We start from the raw sequence: 16,174 nt of genomic DNA, 5'->3' as shown, positions 1-16,174 counted from the left end.
GCCTGCTTGCCAGCCAACCAACCAGTGGAATAAACCTTGCTCAGACTCTCTCTTCTCACCTTTTTCTGGAGTGAAGAATTAATGGGCCTATGCTACTCCTCCTAGTGCAAATTAATTCAGTGGTATCAGGAGCAGCTCCCGTGTGCATTAATGACTTTTTTAATTGTTTTTTTTTTCTTCCTTTCTCTTCTGCAATCCTTAGTAAGTCCTGTTTCTGTTTTATGCAGCTGCAAAAAGAAGCCCTGGGCAGCAGTCTCATGAGTTCCAGGAACTGAAGCAGAGGTCCTTAAGTAAAGACGGCCATCAGGGAAGCAAGTCCAGTGACTCTGGAGAAGAAGCAGATAAAGATTTTATTTTTATTTAGCAATCAGTACAAGTGCTTTGTAGCGCAAGAGCTTTTCATAACAATCAGGGTTCAGCAATCAACAGCCCTTTTAGTCAGCTGCTCTTTCATCACAGGTACATTTCCCTGCAGAAAACCTGATCTTCCAATCATGACTTACAGTACACCTGGCATTGATTCGGTCCTTAATTTCTGGTGTGTACGGTGCAAGGCATTCCTGTCCATGCCTTTGCCTAAAGCCAGCTGTTCTTTCATGTATTCTACTTGAATTTCTCTGAAGCAGCTACAAGGAGTGCCCTGCATTAGGGCATTTAGAAAGCAAAGCAAATTAACTGGACACTGTCTTACACTAATACACTGTACAGCAGGTAATGTGTTGTACTGCTGAATGTAAATGTGTCGGATCTGCACGTGACTTACCTATAAATATATTCTTGCGGTATGCAATTGCACATTGTAATTATATTAAAAGAGCACACTAATAAAATAATTTGTATAGATTATATATATTAAATGCTTGGGTATGGTTTTTACATTCTCCCATAGGGAGCTTCTTTCTTCCTGTTCTCCTACTGTACATAAAGCTCCAACGCTTACATTTGTGTACTGTCAGAAAGCACAACAGAGAAGGATTTGGATTATGTATAACCATGGTATGCTTCCACATTCATATATTAATGTATATAGTTGATTGGAATGAGAGCAATTGAAATTTTATTAATATTGGTGTTTTCTGGAGGCCTTCCTTGGTTCTGTCTGCATATTAGCTTCATTTCAATGTGTAATTCTATGAGAAACATAGTTCGACATCTGTAAAAACATGTCAGCTTTTGAGGGAGGGGGATGCAAATTTCACGGCTACCCACTTACATTACAGGTTGAAGGGATTTTATTCATATGTATATTTGTAACAATAAAAAATGATTTTACAACTGAAATACTAGTCTTCATTTTTACAGAACTGTTTGTGGTCTGATGGTCTCTGATCTTTGAATGCTGGCATTGGGGTCACATAGGCAAAGTGTGCAGTTAAGACAAAACTTGTTTAATTTTTCTGCTTCTACTAAAGTGCCTGTTCCAGCTGAAAGGGAGACATACACATCATAAAAATACTGAAGGAAGATCACTTCACTATTCTCCCCAATTGGAATCTTCAGAAAAATAACCTTTCTTTGAGCCAGAAACACCTATTATTTAAATTCTCAACTTTGATCCAAAAGAACAAAACAGGTTTAGTAACTCTGTCCCATGAGCAATTTCTCTAGACCTTTTGTGCCTTCTTGACAAGACAAAAGTGCTCAGATACCTGCCTGTCTGATGACCTTCAATCTGAACCCTGTGCACATGAAAAAAAATCTTCCAAAAGATAAAAGAAACAATTACAAAGACTCTACAAAGAAGGTATGATCAAATGAAATGCAATTGAAAAAAACAAAAAAAAGCAAAAAATCAGAAAATTTAGTGATTACAAGAAAATGCTCTGCGAGGAAATCAGATGCAGTGCAAAGGACCAAAGGAGGCCAAAACTAATCTCACCGATGTTGTAAAAGCAAGGGAAGAAATCAAGGAGGAGGACACAACTTGAAGGGGAACATATGAGGGACATGCATGGCATGCCATCAAGTGCTGGGACATTGCACCAAAGCTTACCCAATTGGTCCCCATTGAAATCACAATATTTCGTTTCCCTTCACAAAAGGGATATGAAATCTTGTGAATCTCAAAAGAAAGACTTGCAAACACTCAGGAAAAAAGATTACTCAAATGAAATGTAATTGAGAAAAAAAAACAAAAAAAAAAGTGAAAATCAGGAGATTTGGAGAAGGGAAGGAAAACAAAATCTTGTGATTTCAATGGGGATCACTTGGGCAAGATTTGTGCATGTTGCAGCACTTGATGGCATGCCATGCCTTTTGATGGCTTTGACTTTGGGAAAGATTTTTTTTTTTAAGTATCCATGCCATGTCCCTCATATCATCCCCTCCTAGTTGTGCCCTCATTCTTGAATTTTTCCCCTGCTTTTGCAACATCTGTGAGCTTATTTTTGGCCTCTTTTGGTCCTTTGCACTGCACCTGATTTCTTCCCAGAGCATTTTCTTGTAGTCACAAAATGTCCCGATTTTTTGGGTTTTTTTGGATTTTTTTCGATTGCATTTAATTTGACCATATCTCATTTCCTGAGTGTTTGTAAGTCTTTTTTTTGAGATGCGCAAAATTTCGTATCCGTTCCCGAAAGGAAATTTCATTTCCTTTCGAGAAGGGAAACGAATTCTTGCAATTTTAATGTAGATCAATTGGGAAAGCTTTGGTACATGTCTCAGCACTTGATGGCGTGCCATGGTGCCATGCCTTTTGGTAGCTTTGACTTTGGGGAAGATTTTTTTGTTTGTTTGTTTGTGTTAAGAATCCATGCCATGTCCCTCATATCTTCCCCTCCAAGTTGTGTCTTCCTCCTTGACTTTTTCCCCGGCTTTTGCAACATCTGTGAGCTTAGTTTTGGCCTCTTTTGGTCATTTGCACAGCACCTGATATAATCCCGGCCCATTTTCTTGTAGTCACTAAATTTCCCAATTTTTTTTATCCTCCAATTGCAATTCCTTTGATGATATCTCCATTCCAGATTGTTTGGAAGTCCTTCTTTTCTGTTTTGACCTTCAGCGGGGATCAAATTTGGCAAGCTTTGGTGCATGTGCCTGCACTTGATTGTGGAGGGATAGAATCTAAGAAAATACAGATAGTGCAGAAGGCAGTCTCACACCTGAGGAGTTGCAGCTGTACTGATCACCAAAGATTAGGAACTGGCCTGCCCACACTGGCTGCAGCTGTGTCTAATAAGAAGAAGAGTGCTACAAAAGAGTGGGTTAGCTGGTTGTACTGTGAAGAGAGCTGCAATTTGTTGTCTGTACTGAGAAGGAGGAGAAGGAGATCATTGCTTTGAGGAGTTGCCCTTGAGAAAGCACTGGGAAGTTATGGAACTTACTATTAGGATGAGAACCGTTGGTGACCCCGACGTGATTCTGGCATGGTCCTGTTTTGGTTTGGGAAAAAGGACTTAAATATTAAGCAATGTGATCCCAAGGTTATTCAGGAAGATAACTGCAGACCTAAGAGAAATTAGATGGTGGAGTCAGGCAGACCAAGAGTCTGAGAGCCTAAAAGTCCAGATTAGCTATAGCCAGACAGACCTGGGAGCCTAGAAGTCAGGACAAGGTATGAGACACCACCCCCAAGAAGAAGAGTGTTGGATATGCAGAATGGACGCTACACACTTTGCTTTTTTAGTGCATTGGAGCCAGCCCTGCGACCCCTGCCAAGGTATGGCCACAGTCCAGAGGGGACCCAGGACTGTGCTGGGTTCCCCCTGAATGGCAGTGTGTGCAGCAGGACACAGAAGTGGCAAATGGCATGGCCACAGCAGCAGCCAGTGCCTCAGCAATAGCATGGCCCCTGAGGAGTACTAGGGGGCGGTTTGCTAAGTTGCTGCTACATGAGCACTGGAACAAAAGCAACATGGAGCTCTGAGAGGCAGAGTCAGAGCTGCACAGACAATATGTAAGAGAAGCCCTCTAAAACTGTGTAGTGGCCATCTCCCCAGTAACCTGATGTGGTTTGGGACTCGGCTCTAGGGCAATGTGCAGCCAGAAATGGAGCCCAGTGTAGCACTGAGAGCAGCAGGGGATGCTGCCCAGTCCGGACCTGACAGATTTTGACACCTGGAGTACAGGTGAGTATCTGGGGACATATGGGAAATAAAATATCAAGTGAAGAACAGATTGTTTCATCTACATAGAAAACAGAGCAGGGCAACAGAGGCTTACAGTGACCAACTAATGCAACAAAAAACTGTAAAAGGAAGAAGAGACTTATTAAAACAGCAGTGTGAGCTGGGGACAGAGTAGCTCTATCATTCAGTATGGTGTATTTGTTTGCTGATGAAACATGTGAATTTTGTTTGTGAATCGCAGCTATTAATCTTTGATAAGCATAACTGTTGTTCAAGTTGTATAGCTATTGATAAAATTATGTAGCTGTTGATTTGTTACTATCCTATTATATGGCCTTTAGCTTTTTCTTGTGAGTTGCCTTATGAAGTTGTACAGCTACTGATACTGTCAATATTCTAAGTATAAGAGTTTCTGATAATATGCAATGTAAGCTTGAGTAATGAATCAAGGTCAGTGCACAGACACATTCCGAAGTTAAATGGAAATTACACAAAAGATGATTGTACTGGCTTTACTGTCTTTTGCAAGGGGCCCTGCAGAAGATAGAAAACACAACATTAGTTTATGAAAAGCCTTAGGTTGATGTTCTAGACTGTGAAAAGCAAAGCTAAATCAGAACTTAGAAACGTATGTTTTTCCTGTGACCTGTTGCCTGAACATTTGTATACAGTTAGTCCTAAGTGAGATATGTGAATAACTTATAATATCATTTTACTTGAACATATCTTTCTACAGATGCTGCGAGTTTGTACTTAAAGAAAAGGGGGAATTTTGGAGGGATAGAATGAAAGAAAATAAAGATAGTGCAGAAGGCAGTCTCACACCTGAGGAGTTGCAGTTGTACTAATCACCAAAGATTAGGAAGAGGCCTGCCCTTAATAGGCAACAGCTGTGGCCAAAAGGAAGAAGAGTGCTACAAAAGAGTGGGTTGGCTGGTTGTACTGTGGAGAGAGTTGCAGTTTGTTGTCTGTATTGAGAAGGTGGTCAGTGCTGTGAGGAGATGCCCATAAGAAATCACCAAGAAGGTATGGAACTTATGCATTAAGATGACAACACTTGATGGCATATGGCCTGCCTTTTGATGGCTTTGACTTTGGGTATGTTTTTTTTCTTTTTTTTTTTTTGTTTTTTTTTTTGTTTTTTTAAGTATCCATGCCATGTCCCTTGTATCTTCTCCTCCAAATTGTGTCTTCCTCCTTGACTTTTTCCCTGGCTTTTACAACATCTGTGAGCTTAGTTTAGCCTGTTTTGGTCCTCTGCACTGCAGCTCATTTCCTCACAGACCGTTTTTTGAAGACACTAATCTCCCAATTTTCTGGTTTTTTGGGCTTTTTTTTCAATTGCATTTCATTTGATCCTATCTCCTTTCCAGAGTGTTTGTAAGCCTTTCTTTTCGGGTTCACAAGATTCCGTTTCCCTTCCCAAAAGGAAATTTCACTGCTCCTGCTATAGTCCTGGTCCATTTTCTTGTAGTCACTGAATTTCCCAATTTTCTTTTTTTTCTCCTAAATTGCAATTCCTTTGATGGTATCTCCATTCCAGAGTGTTTGGTAGTCCTTCTTTTCTGTTTTGGCCTTCAGCGGGGATCAATTTTGGCAAGCTTTGGTGCATGTCGCAATGCCCCTTCACCTGATGGCATGCCATGACTCTTAATGGCTTTCACTTTGGCATAGATTTTTTTTTTTTTTTCAGTATCTATGCCATGTCCCTCATATCATCCCCTCCTAGTTGTGTCCTCCTCCTTGAATTCTTGCATTTTTCCCCTGCTTTTGCAACATCTGTGAGCTTATTTTTGGCCTCTTTTGGTCCTTTGCACTGCTTCTGTTTTCCTCCCAGAGCATTTTCTTGTAGTCACAAAATCTCCTGATTTTTGGGGTTTTTTGGATTTTTTTCAATTGCATTTAATTTGACCATATCTCCTTTCCTGAGTGTTTGTAAGTCTTTCTTTTGAGATGTGCGAGATTTCAATGGGGATCAATCGGGCAAGCTTGTTACATGTCCCTGGTCTTGATGGCATACCATGCCTTTTGGTGCCTTTCAGGACCAAAAGAGGCCAAACTAACCTCATAGATGTTGGAAAAGCAGGGGAAAAATTCAAGGAGGAGGACACAACTTGGAGTGGAAGATATGAGGGACATAGCATGGATACTTAAAAAAATAAATAAATCTTTGCCAAAGTGAAAGCCATCAAAAGGCATAGCTTGCCATCAAGTGCTGGGACATGGACCAAAGCTTGCCAAAATTGATCCCTGCTGAAGTCCAAAATAGAAAAGAAGGGCTTGGGAACACTCTGCAATGGGGATACCATCAAAGGAATTGAAAGTGAAGAAAAAAAAAATTGGGAAATTTGGTGACTACAAGAAAATGCTCTGGGAGGAAATTAGGAGCAGTGCAAAGGAGCAAAAGAGGCCAAAACTAAGCTCACAGATGTTGCAAAAGCAGGGGAAAAAATAAAGGAGGAGGACAGAACTTGGAGGGGAACATATGAGGGACATGGCATGAATACTTAAAAAAAAAAATACTTTGCCAAAGTGAAAGCCATCAAAAGGCGCATGGCATGCCATCAAGTGCAGGGACATGTACCAATGCTTTCCCAATTGATCCCCATTGAAATCGCAAGATTTCTTTTCCCTTCTGTGTTGGGAAACTTGCCACTTTTCCTTTTGCTTTATTAAGGTCTTCTAAGTCAAAACAAAACATTTAGAAGCTCTTGGTAGGTGTTTCATTTTAAAAGTAGGCTACAAAGGGGTTGTAAAGCTGTCGTCAGTGCTGGAGGTTCCTTCCTGGGTTTTGCTCTGGCTTCAAATTATGTATTTATCTAAAATTAGTAAGAAAGCGTTTTTGTATTCACATATCTTCTTTTGATTTTTTTGTCATCAGTATGAACAAATCATAAATTGCAAAGGAAAACTTCAAATACCTGTACTTTTAATGAGAATTAATTTTTTAATAAATAAACTCCAATTTTTTTTCTCATGGGTCATAGAAAATACAACATTCTGAGAATCGTAAGTATGGAAGAAGGGTTACTCTATTGGTTTTGTGAGTTGAAGAAAATTACACCAAGGACTGTGGTATTAAGACAAAAATTTTAAATAGTCTATAACTTCCAGAGCAGTTAGTTGCTGAGGATTTCTTGCCTGTGCTTGATGTTCTTCTCATCAGTTATCTGATAGTGTTCTGCTCGTGCTGTGAAAAACCACAGCAGTAGTGTGTGCTCATCACCCAAGCATCAGTAAACCCACAATGCTGAACCACATAAATGCTGTAGACAAAGCATCTGTTTGTGCTGTTAAGAAGAAGAAAAGCTTTAGTGCTGTAACATTTGTTTGCTGGAGTATAAGGATTTCATTAGACATCAGTGTTTTCCATATTAGTTATGGAAAGCCTTTTGTCTTTATTCCAGCCATCAGTGTGTTGTGGGCAGGCTGAGTGGTAGAGAAACAACTATAAAGGAGTGCTAGTGAGAGCTCTTGAAGACCTGGGGTGTGGCTTTGGGGGTGGGGAGGAATGAAGGTTTTCGTTTTTTTACTTTCTTTCTGCCTGGCACATCCAGCACTACCAGCCTGACTGAAAAGAATTCATGTTGCGTCCAGAGCACCCCTCTTGTACCTCTTCTGCATTTCAGAAATAATGACTTTTATTTTCAGTATCTTGAGCTCATAGAGACCACGGGCAAGTGCCAGTGTGTTTCAGGAAAGGAACAACCACTGTCCCTTAGTGCCAAGCCAAGCCAGGAGGTTTGGGGGGATGCTTGCAGAGCAGGGAAGGTGCTGCCTTTCCATGAGATGTGGGCCTTCCAAGCAGGTGCGTAGCTGAGAGAACCCTCGTTTCTCATTTCTTCCCTGCTGCTTGAGCTGCTCTGGGCGTGGCCTCCTGTGATCCCTGCCTATCCCGGCCCATGTGCTTCTCTGGGAGGGTGAGGGGCAGAGCCCAGAAGCCACATTCAGCTGCTTTAGTGGGCTGTCAGTGGCAAGGATTCCTGGAGTTCCTGGGAGACTGAACAGAGATCAGGCAGAGGTATTACTGAAGGAAAGGGCTGCTAACTTGTTCTCCCAGGGCATCTATAATCTTTGAGTATCACCAATGCTCTGTTTCTTCCTGTCACACATGGGTACTGTGCTAGCAGCTTGCTGGCAGTGGTGGGAGCAGAGTTTGGTATGGGAGAGGAGGTGGCCTGCCTCCCAGGCCTGCTGCTGGCATTCATTCCCCTTGCAGCTGAGGGCATCTCCACAGTGCTGCGCTGCAGTCTGGTCACACAGGAAGGGCTCAGAGGCTCCGGCTGGGGTTATGTGTGACACCATGGCTTGGTCCCTGGGCCATGACTGCTGTCAGACAAGAGAGCAGTTGCCTTCACCATATTTAGGGGTAACAGCAAAGAAGGGGAGGCAGCATCTGAGGTGACAGCAAGGCCCTCTGCTTTGCCCCATGCACATAAGCATGTGTACATTTAATGTGAACAAACAAGAGGGAAGGACCAGCAGTCCTGGCCATCCAGTTAGAAATGCTGCCCTGGAAGGGGTCTTACCATGAGCATCTCAGTTCAGAATTGCACCTAACTGATCCACCTTTAGGAAATGGGGGCAAAAAGCTCTTCTGGACAGAGCTGCTCTGCTTTTTTCTGCTCTTAAATCTGGTATTCAGGTTTTGCTGGCAAGGAATTTCACCCCTGATGTACATAGTGGGAGTGCCTTCCCCTCTGAGAGGCACTGAAGAAGGGCTGTGGCTGTGTGCCAGTGTGAACTCAGACAGCTCTGTACCACAGCTGCAGGACCTACTTCCCACTCCCTGCTAAAGGAGGTTAAAATCTGACTGATACATTTTGAGCTTTTTAAAGTATTCCCTGATGTGCAGTAACAACAGTAAATAGCTGCTTCCTAAAATGGGAATTCTAATCATCCTAAATCTTCCCCCTCTGCCAGAGCCAGCCAGCTAGGCTGAGACAAACTGGGAATTAATGTAGCCCATTAGTCACAAATCTGTGCAACCCACCACACTTAGCTCAGAGCTCCCACCAGCACAACTTCTTGCCACCATTGTTTATTAATTGATTAATGTGGAGATGATTTCTCTCTCCTATTGCAAAGAAAATAAAGTACTGAGAATAATTTTTGGGGAAATAGCAGAAGGCTCTGCTCCTGTTTGAAACTCATGAGAGTTTTACCTCTGGAGATTATCCTCTGCTTGTGCTGAAGCTTGGGGAAGGTTTCAGGTAGAAACAGTGTCCTTTGCTTCTTCTGGAGCCATGAGCCAGAGGAGTAACAAACAACACAGATTGAGTAACAGATTATCATTTAATGCTGGTCTCCTGTTGATCAGGCCTAGAAAGCAGAGCAGTCTTTCCCCATCCTAAGAAAATGCAATTGAAAATTGCAAGTTTCAATTTGTTTGAAAACAAATATTCAAATTGTTGTAAATTGCAACATAAATACAAGGTGCCAACCTTTCCTTCAATGTATGAAGGAAAGCATGAGCTCCTCATGCCAGAAGTAAGGGATCATAGGAAGATCTGCCAGGCATCTTCACAGCTTTCCTACTCATCTCTGTGCTCGTCCTCCTGCAGTTCCTCATGCCTCCTCCCAACAGGGGACTCTTGCCAGCACCATAGCAAGTGCCTTTGGAGCCACCTGAGCTGCCCTCCACTAGTGTCCAGCATTTCCAAAGCCTACTGACCACAGGCAGGGCAGGACTTCACAGCAGCTGAGATATTTTCCCCTGGGGACAGAGAGGGGTGTGCCCAGTTTTGGTTGAGAGCAATTAGCTTCACTAAACAGACAGTGCTCCTGGAGTTCCTCAGGCCGTGATGGCACCTTGTTTCAGCAGGCATTGCCAGTGACTGGCATCTTAAAAGGCTGCTCTTATCATTGCATATAGAAGTCTTTCTTTTCCTTCCTGACACTGAGATTTCTCCAGCTCTGGAGGGCAGTCTTCCAGAGCTGTGCAGAGTTCATGTATTCAGAGACCTGGGGAACAGACATCTGAATGGGTGAAGAAATGCAGAAGTGAGGCTTCAGGGTGATCTGCAGGGCAGGGAAACAAATCAAATAGCGATTTGTTGGCTGATGGCAAGTTGCTAGAAAGCAGCCTAGTGGTGAGACTGCATCTAAGTGCCCCTTGGGATTGTGAGATGCCCTAGAGGTTCCAGGGTCCTGTGGTGAGGAGAGAAATCCCAGCTGATGGAGAAAGGCTGGTGCAGGGCAATGGCTAAGCTCCTGATAAGATTCCTTTTTCTTCTGAGTCCAGGACAAAGCTGCCAGTTCTCAATCAGCAGCCAGGGACAAGGTGGCCCACAGGATGAGGCACTTGCTTGAGCAGGAACCAGAACCAGAATGCCAGCTCACCCCCTCCCTGGGCCCTCTCACCTGTGCTTGCTCCTGCTGCATCAGGAAGATCCTGCAGGGGCAGGGGCTGCAAGTGTCCTGTGGTAAAAATTCCCTCCATGCCAAGTACCAAAGAGGAATCACTGTGAGAGCAACAATGCTCGTCACCACCAAGAAGCTGAAGAGCTGTATTTTTGAGTAGAGGGAAAACAATCCGTGGGTCTCTGCACAGAAGATGGTGTCATTATGAGGGATCTGTTATTACAGGACTTAATTTCTTATACTGTATCCCACAGCAAAATGAAGAGGCTCCTGCAGATAGAGTCTCTCCCTAATTAAAAAGCTGCTCTGCCTTTGACACCCCTACATCAGCTGTCCTAGGGATTTATTACATGCAGGTTCCAAGTGGCCATGTTTGGGAAGCCTGCATGGAAAAGCAGATATGCTGCCACTGTTCCTCCCAGCCGTGAGTTGAGGTTTTTGCTCTGATGCCTCTGTGCTGATGCTGCTTTGGCTGTTTATGATGAGTTCTGCCAGCTGACCCCAAATCCAATCCTTCAGAGGCTGTTTTTTCTGCTTTTCCAGTAAGTTGACCTGAGAATAAAAAAGCTGCATGGGAGAAAGAGTATTTAATTAGATTGATACCAGCCAGGGAAGGCAGGAGAGGGGCTGCTAGCTTGGCAAATCCAATTTGGTTTCACTGAATGGAGGAGTCAAGTTAACTCTGTAATCTCTGTTTAGCATTGTTCCAGGAATGACTCCTTCCCTTTTCCATTTGCTTAGGTGAGTAGCACCTGACAGAGGGGAGAGTGTTGTGGAGGCTGTACGGCCCAGGCTTTATTTGGACAACATTAAATTCCAGCCAGAGACTAAAATAATGAAAGTAATGAACTGTAACTGAGACTGCAGTCCCTGGGTAGCAATGAGCAGTATGTAGCTGGTGGAAATATCAGCTTTTCTTTTGGGAAATCTCAGATCTCTTCTGATGTCCTGACCCCTCATTTCAATGGAATCCTTGTGGGAAGAGGTTGTCTGCTTCCTTATAACACTCAAGGGATCCCATTGCTGGTCCAAAATGAAGAAGACAGCAGAGGACTGAAGCCTCAACTTGGAGGGCTGGCTGGGAAGGCTGGAGAAACTTAGCTTTGATGGGAATCTGTGGATGGAAATGTCTGTGGGATGGTAGTCTTTGTGTCACGCCACATCCATCAGTACCTGACCTGAACCGTCATTCCCCTTCTTTGCACCCTGAACCCACACACTCTGCACCACATGAGCCAGAAAGATGGACCCAGGATCTAGCCCAGAACAAGAATTTGCTGGGCAGAGGGAGGGAGTAGGATGGTAGGAGGGGCAAGAGAAAGGCTTCCTTGTTGGAAGGTGGGGGTCTACTGCTAATAAGCAGCTTGTACTCATCTGAGGATGGGTTGGAAAGAAGAGTCTATTTCTTTTCCGCAGCAGACAGCTTCATCTCTGACTTGATTTCCAAGAAATTGTATGAATAATAGGGGGTTTCACTGACTGTATTATTTCCATTTTGATTTCCTTTCAGTTTGCCTTTCATTGCTCCTGCAGCATTCTCCTTTGCTGGGATGCTCACAGACCCCTTGCTGGGCAGGAATGCATCATTCCCACCCCTGGCAGCCCAAGCAGTGCACAGCAGCTCAGCCAGCACACCCACCTCCCACACCCTGATACAAACCAGGGTCTGGGGAAAATGGGGCACATCCTGCAGCTTTCTGCAGGATCCATGCGGGACCCAAACCACCTGTGAAATGCCTGCCCAGTGAAGGATGAAATGCTCATGGCTGGTGTTGGCTTCCTCAGTGTCTCCAGTCAGTGCAAAGCTGAGGGAAGCTGAAGCCATTTGATGAGGAAAATTTTTTCCATTTAACTGTGCATGTATTTGGATTTTTTTCTGTAAAGGTGAGGAGCAAAGTCCTAGCACAAATCCAAATATTTGGTTTGGTTTTTTGTTCCCTAGTCTGTTCATGAGAACCCAAATGTTTCATTTCACATCAATACTTTGAGTCTGGCCCAAAGAATGAGGCATTTGTCAGCTGCCACTCATTTTTGTTTCCAGATCAATAATCTGCGCTTTTATCCATGTTTTCCCATGTACAGTTTGATTAAGCCTTTCTGCAAAGCTGGGGGTTTGGCCACGAGCTCCTTATTTTGCTCTTTACTTGGCAATAGTTGCCATTTATTATTTATTATCAATATCAGCTTAATAAAACAGCATTGCTGGTGTCCTCAGCTGGAGGGTTCCTTGACCCACAGCAGGACCAGGCAATGGTTGTGCAAATGCTTCTAGCCTCAATGGACCTACTGAAGCACATTCTTTTTTTTAAAAAAAGCTTTTCAAAATGCAGGTTTGAGCTCTTCAGCCTTGAACTTTACTGCACAGTGCAAAGCTGAAGCCAAAGTCCTTATTTAAAAGAGTTCACTACTTTTGAAAATACTGCCTACCTCTAAATCTTATTTATTCCTCTGAGGAAATAAGCCAAGGCAGAGTGGTTGCTGAGTTTGGTACATGAGCTGCACACACAGCAGCTATCTTCAGTGTGTTGCTTTAATACTAATGCCACTAGGTCCACAGTTCAATATTCTCAAATTTACAGTGTTCCACAGAAAGTCCAGCTGGATGAGTGAAAATTGTTCTGAGCTGTTGTTTAGTTTGTTTTTCTTCTCATTCAGGCTTAGCTGAGTCACCTAAAGCAATTGGAGAAGCTGAACACATTTTAGGCATGCAGCAAGATAGCCACATTCTCTCTGCAGGCTGGGATTTTACCTGGTTCCAGTCACTTTGAGTTAAATTTTGCAATTCCACTCCTAAGAACCTTAAATCCATTGTGTGCAGTACTTGAGGTGGGGCAGAGCAGCTAAGTTGTGCATCTATGGGGTGGCCCCTGTATTTATAGGGTATTTCAGTCGAGGATTTTGTGGGGAGAACAAAGGCTTAGGTGGTGCAACCAGAAGAGGAATCCATCATCTCTGCTCCTTTTTCCCCTTTTGCAGGTATGGCATGAAATCAAAATCCCTCTCTGCCAGCACTGAGAGTGCCTGGGATGACAAGAATGCTCAGATGGATGGACACTTATCATCCACATCCTCGTGCACAGGTAACAATGAGCTCTTGTGAAAGTCCTTTAAGCTTGAAGGTCTTTTTTTCTCTCCAAACTGGACCTGGTTTCACTGGAATTGTGTGAGATGCTGGATAAATACAGGTAGTTTAAACAAGGCTTCTTGCCTGATCTTCCTCCTGTGAGAGCATGGGGAAAAACCAGGTGTGAGAAGCCCTTCTCAGTGTCCTGAGCTTTGCATCTAATCCCATAAAATCTCGCTGTCTCCATCCCTGCCAAATGGCAGGGTGCTTTTCACTTGCAAAATATTTCAAAACATGGGTAGTGTTTCCTCAAGTTAGTTTTGTTAAAGATATTTTTTAGTAAGAAACCAGTTGGCATGATCATAATACCAGGGGACCTTGTTGGTTATCAGCCATGCTGGTGGTTTCCAAAGCCAAGTTGCAAACCATGTTAGAAAATGATGAACATCTCTTTCCTAAAAACCTGGATCAGTATGCTCCTTGTCTGGGGTAGATGGGCTTTGGGTCCTGGGAAGAGATATGGCCCCAAAAAGTGACCTTCATGCCATGGAGCAGTGCCAGGTGCCTTCATCCCACACAGGAGATCAGTCAGCTACCATGGGGCACATGAGGCCACCTCTGCCAGGCAGCCATGGTGGGAAACACTGGGAAGAAGAGACTGAAGGACAGGTTCCATGGGGGAGCCCTCAACCTAAGGCGAGGCCCTACTTTTGGCAATGAGGCAAGGACAGATGACAAAGAAACCTGTGTAGTGACTCTACTCTTGCCTGCAAGGGACTTGGGCAGGTGTTCCCTAAAAATGTAGACTTTTCCATGTCATTACCTAATGAGTTCCTCTCCCATGCTGGGGTTCCCCACCTGACCATGATCAAGGAGTGCTTGTGGTCTTGTTGTTGCATTAAGATCTTAATGATAATTTTTCTGAGGTCCAAAGGTGATCCCAGGCTGCTGTCCAGGGAATCCCTATACTGAGATGCTTCCGTGCTGCTATTTAAACACATCAGCTTTACAGCATCTCCTTTTTCTTTGCACTCTGGAAAAGCTGGACATTGCTGTGTGATCTCTGTTGTGATCCCTCTGAAAGAATTTCCTGAGTAAAACTAAACTCAGCTCCTCAGGGTTTTTTTCCCCCCCTCAGATCAAATAGGAACCTTCTCAGGGCAAACATTAAATACTTTTAAAAAGCCTTTTCTGCTGCTTCTGAGAGCATCTCTAAAGTAATCATTATGTGAATAAAATCGAAATATGTGTATAATGATTCAAAGGCAACCTAGAAATAACTATAAGGGTCTCAAAGGAGATAATAATGATTCTAGGAGCACACATGGAGACCAGCTCAATCTCAGGTGCCTAAAGTCACTGCAGGTGAATACACAGGTGACATTGATATCAAATCTAATCCCAAGCTGGGCCATCATGAATATAATGCTCTACCAGCACAGAGACCCTAAACCCCATGGTTTCTCCGTGGGGTTTATTGTAGGAGGAAGACAATGCAGGTTTCTGTTTATCTTTGTCCTCTGGCTTCTCATTCTGGTGAGGGATACCCACCCGATGACTGTGAGGAATGAGAAGGTGAGAGAACTCTGCCTGCTGCTGCTCTGCTTTCACAAACCGAGGAGAGTTACCAGCTTCAGAAAATTCCCTTTTCTCCCCTTAAACTCCACTACTTCTTTGAAGCCTCACATTTCCCTCCAGCACTTCTGCCTTCGTTCGGGGCGGTTTGAAACTTTAAAGATCGTTTGCAAGCGGCGCACGGCTCTTCCGAAACGGGGGCGTCGGGCTGCTCCAGCCCACATCGACGGCCGAGCTCCATCCCGCCACAACCCGCACCCGAGCACGCCGAGAGGGATCCGAGCAGGCGGGAGGTAGGTGGGACAGGCCCGGGGAAGGGGGAGACTCCCCCCGGCGACCCCCGTGGGGCCGCCCCCGGGGCGGGGCCGCCGCCCTGAAAGCCGGGCCCGGCGGCGGGGCCGGGGCAGAGGCTGCGCCGCCGAGTGAGAGTGAGGGCGGGGGCCAGGGCCGGCAGCAGCAGCAGCACCATGGAGAGCGGCGCCGACGGGCGCCTGGACGCCGCCGCCTTCCTTGGGGCCTGGCGGCGCTTCGACGCCGACGGCAAGTGGGGACACGCGTGGGGGGAGCCGGCTGAGGGGTGCAGGGGTGCCGGGCGCGCTGGGGGCCCTGCAGGGGTCTGTCCGTGCAGGGGAGAGCGCGACCGCCTGGCCGGGTGCGGTGTGGGTGCCTGGGGTGCTGCACACGGGGCCGACGTGTCCGAGCTTTGCATCCACGAGGTCCTGCAGGTGTTTTCGAACCCCTCCTCTTCCTCCTCACCATGACTATCATCGCTGTAAATCGCCCTTTCCACCCCAAAAGTTTTGCCTTTTCATCACTTCCCCTTTTCATCTGCTGCTCTCTCTTTTGGTCCCAGTTTGGGACTTTTTTTGGTTCTGAAAAGTTTTCTGTAAGAAAAGCTCCGAAGGGAGCACTGCAGCTGTGCCCAGCCTCACACAGAAGAGAGCAGATGAAATTGAATACACGTGGGGCTCCCCTGAGTGGGCAGGCAGGGCCCCTGGCTGAGATCCTGACCCTGAAGCCTTGAGCTACCTGCATGCAGCCCATGACACGGATCCTGGAACTTGGGCAGTACCCCTGGCCATTAATATATTTGCTCTTTATTTAG

The 16,174-nt window shown here is 44.8% G+C and overlaps 2 protein-coding genes across 9 annotated transcripts in view; both read left to right on the top strand.

The window, feature by feature from the left end:
• The window catches only part of CARMIL1 (capping protein regulator and myosin 1 linker 1), a 189,598-nt gene extending 188,317 nt beyond the window's left edge, over window positions 1-1,281 (top strand). For all 7 annotated transcript variants that reach the window (XM_054639030.2, XM_077183526.1, XM_077183515.1 and 4 more), the window contains one exon: window positions 228-1,281. In XM_054639030.2, the coding sequence (XP_054495005.2) occupies window positions 228-364 (137 nt within the window). In that variant the 3' untranslated portion in view covers window positions 365-1,281. The remainder of the gene's footprint in view (window positions 1-227) is intronic.
• A 12,131-nt stretch (window positions 1,282-13,412) lies between these two features.
• Window positions 13,413-16,174, top strand: part of SCGN (secretagogin, EF-hand calcium binding protein) — a 28,929-nt gene continuing 26,167 nt past the window's right edge. The window contains exon 1 of one of the 2 annotated variants that reach the window (XM_077191124.1): window positions 13,413-13,510. In XM_077191124.1, the coding sequence (XP_077047239.1) occupies window positions 13,414-13,510 (97 nt within the window). In that variant the 5' untranslated portion in view covers window position 13,413. Of the gene's footprint in view, window positions 13,511-14,543; window positions 15,610-16,174 lie in introns of those variants that run through there. The other variant, XM_077191134.1, reaches the window with a different exon arrangement.

The sequence above is a fragment of the Agelaius phoeniceus genome, chromosome 1 (assembly GCF_051311805.1).
Source record: "Agelaius phoeniceus isolate bAgePho1 chromosome 1, bAgePho1.hap1, whole genome shotgun sequence".
NCBI lineage: Eukaryota > Metazoa > Chordata > Aves > Passeriformes > Icteridae > Agelaius > Agelaius phoeniceus.
This window is presented reverse-complemented; position numbering and strand designations above follow the sequence as displayed.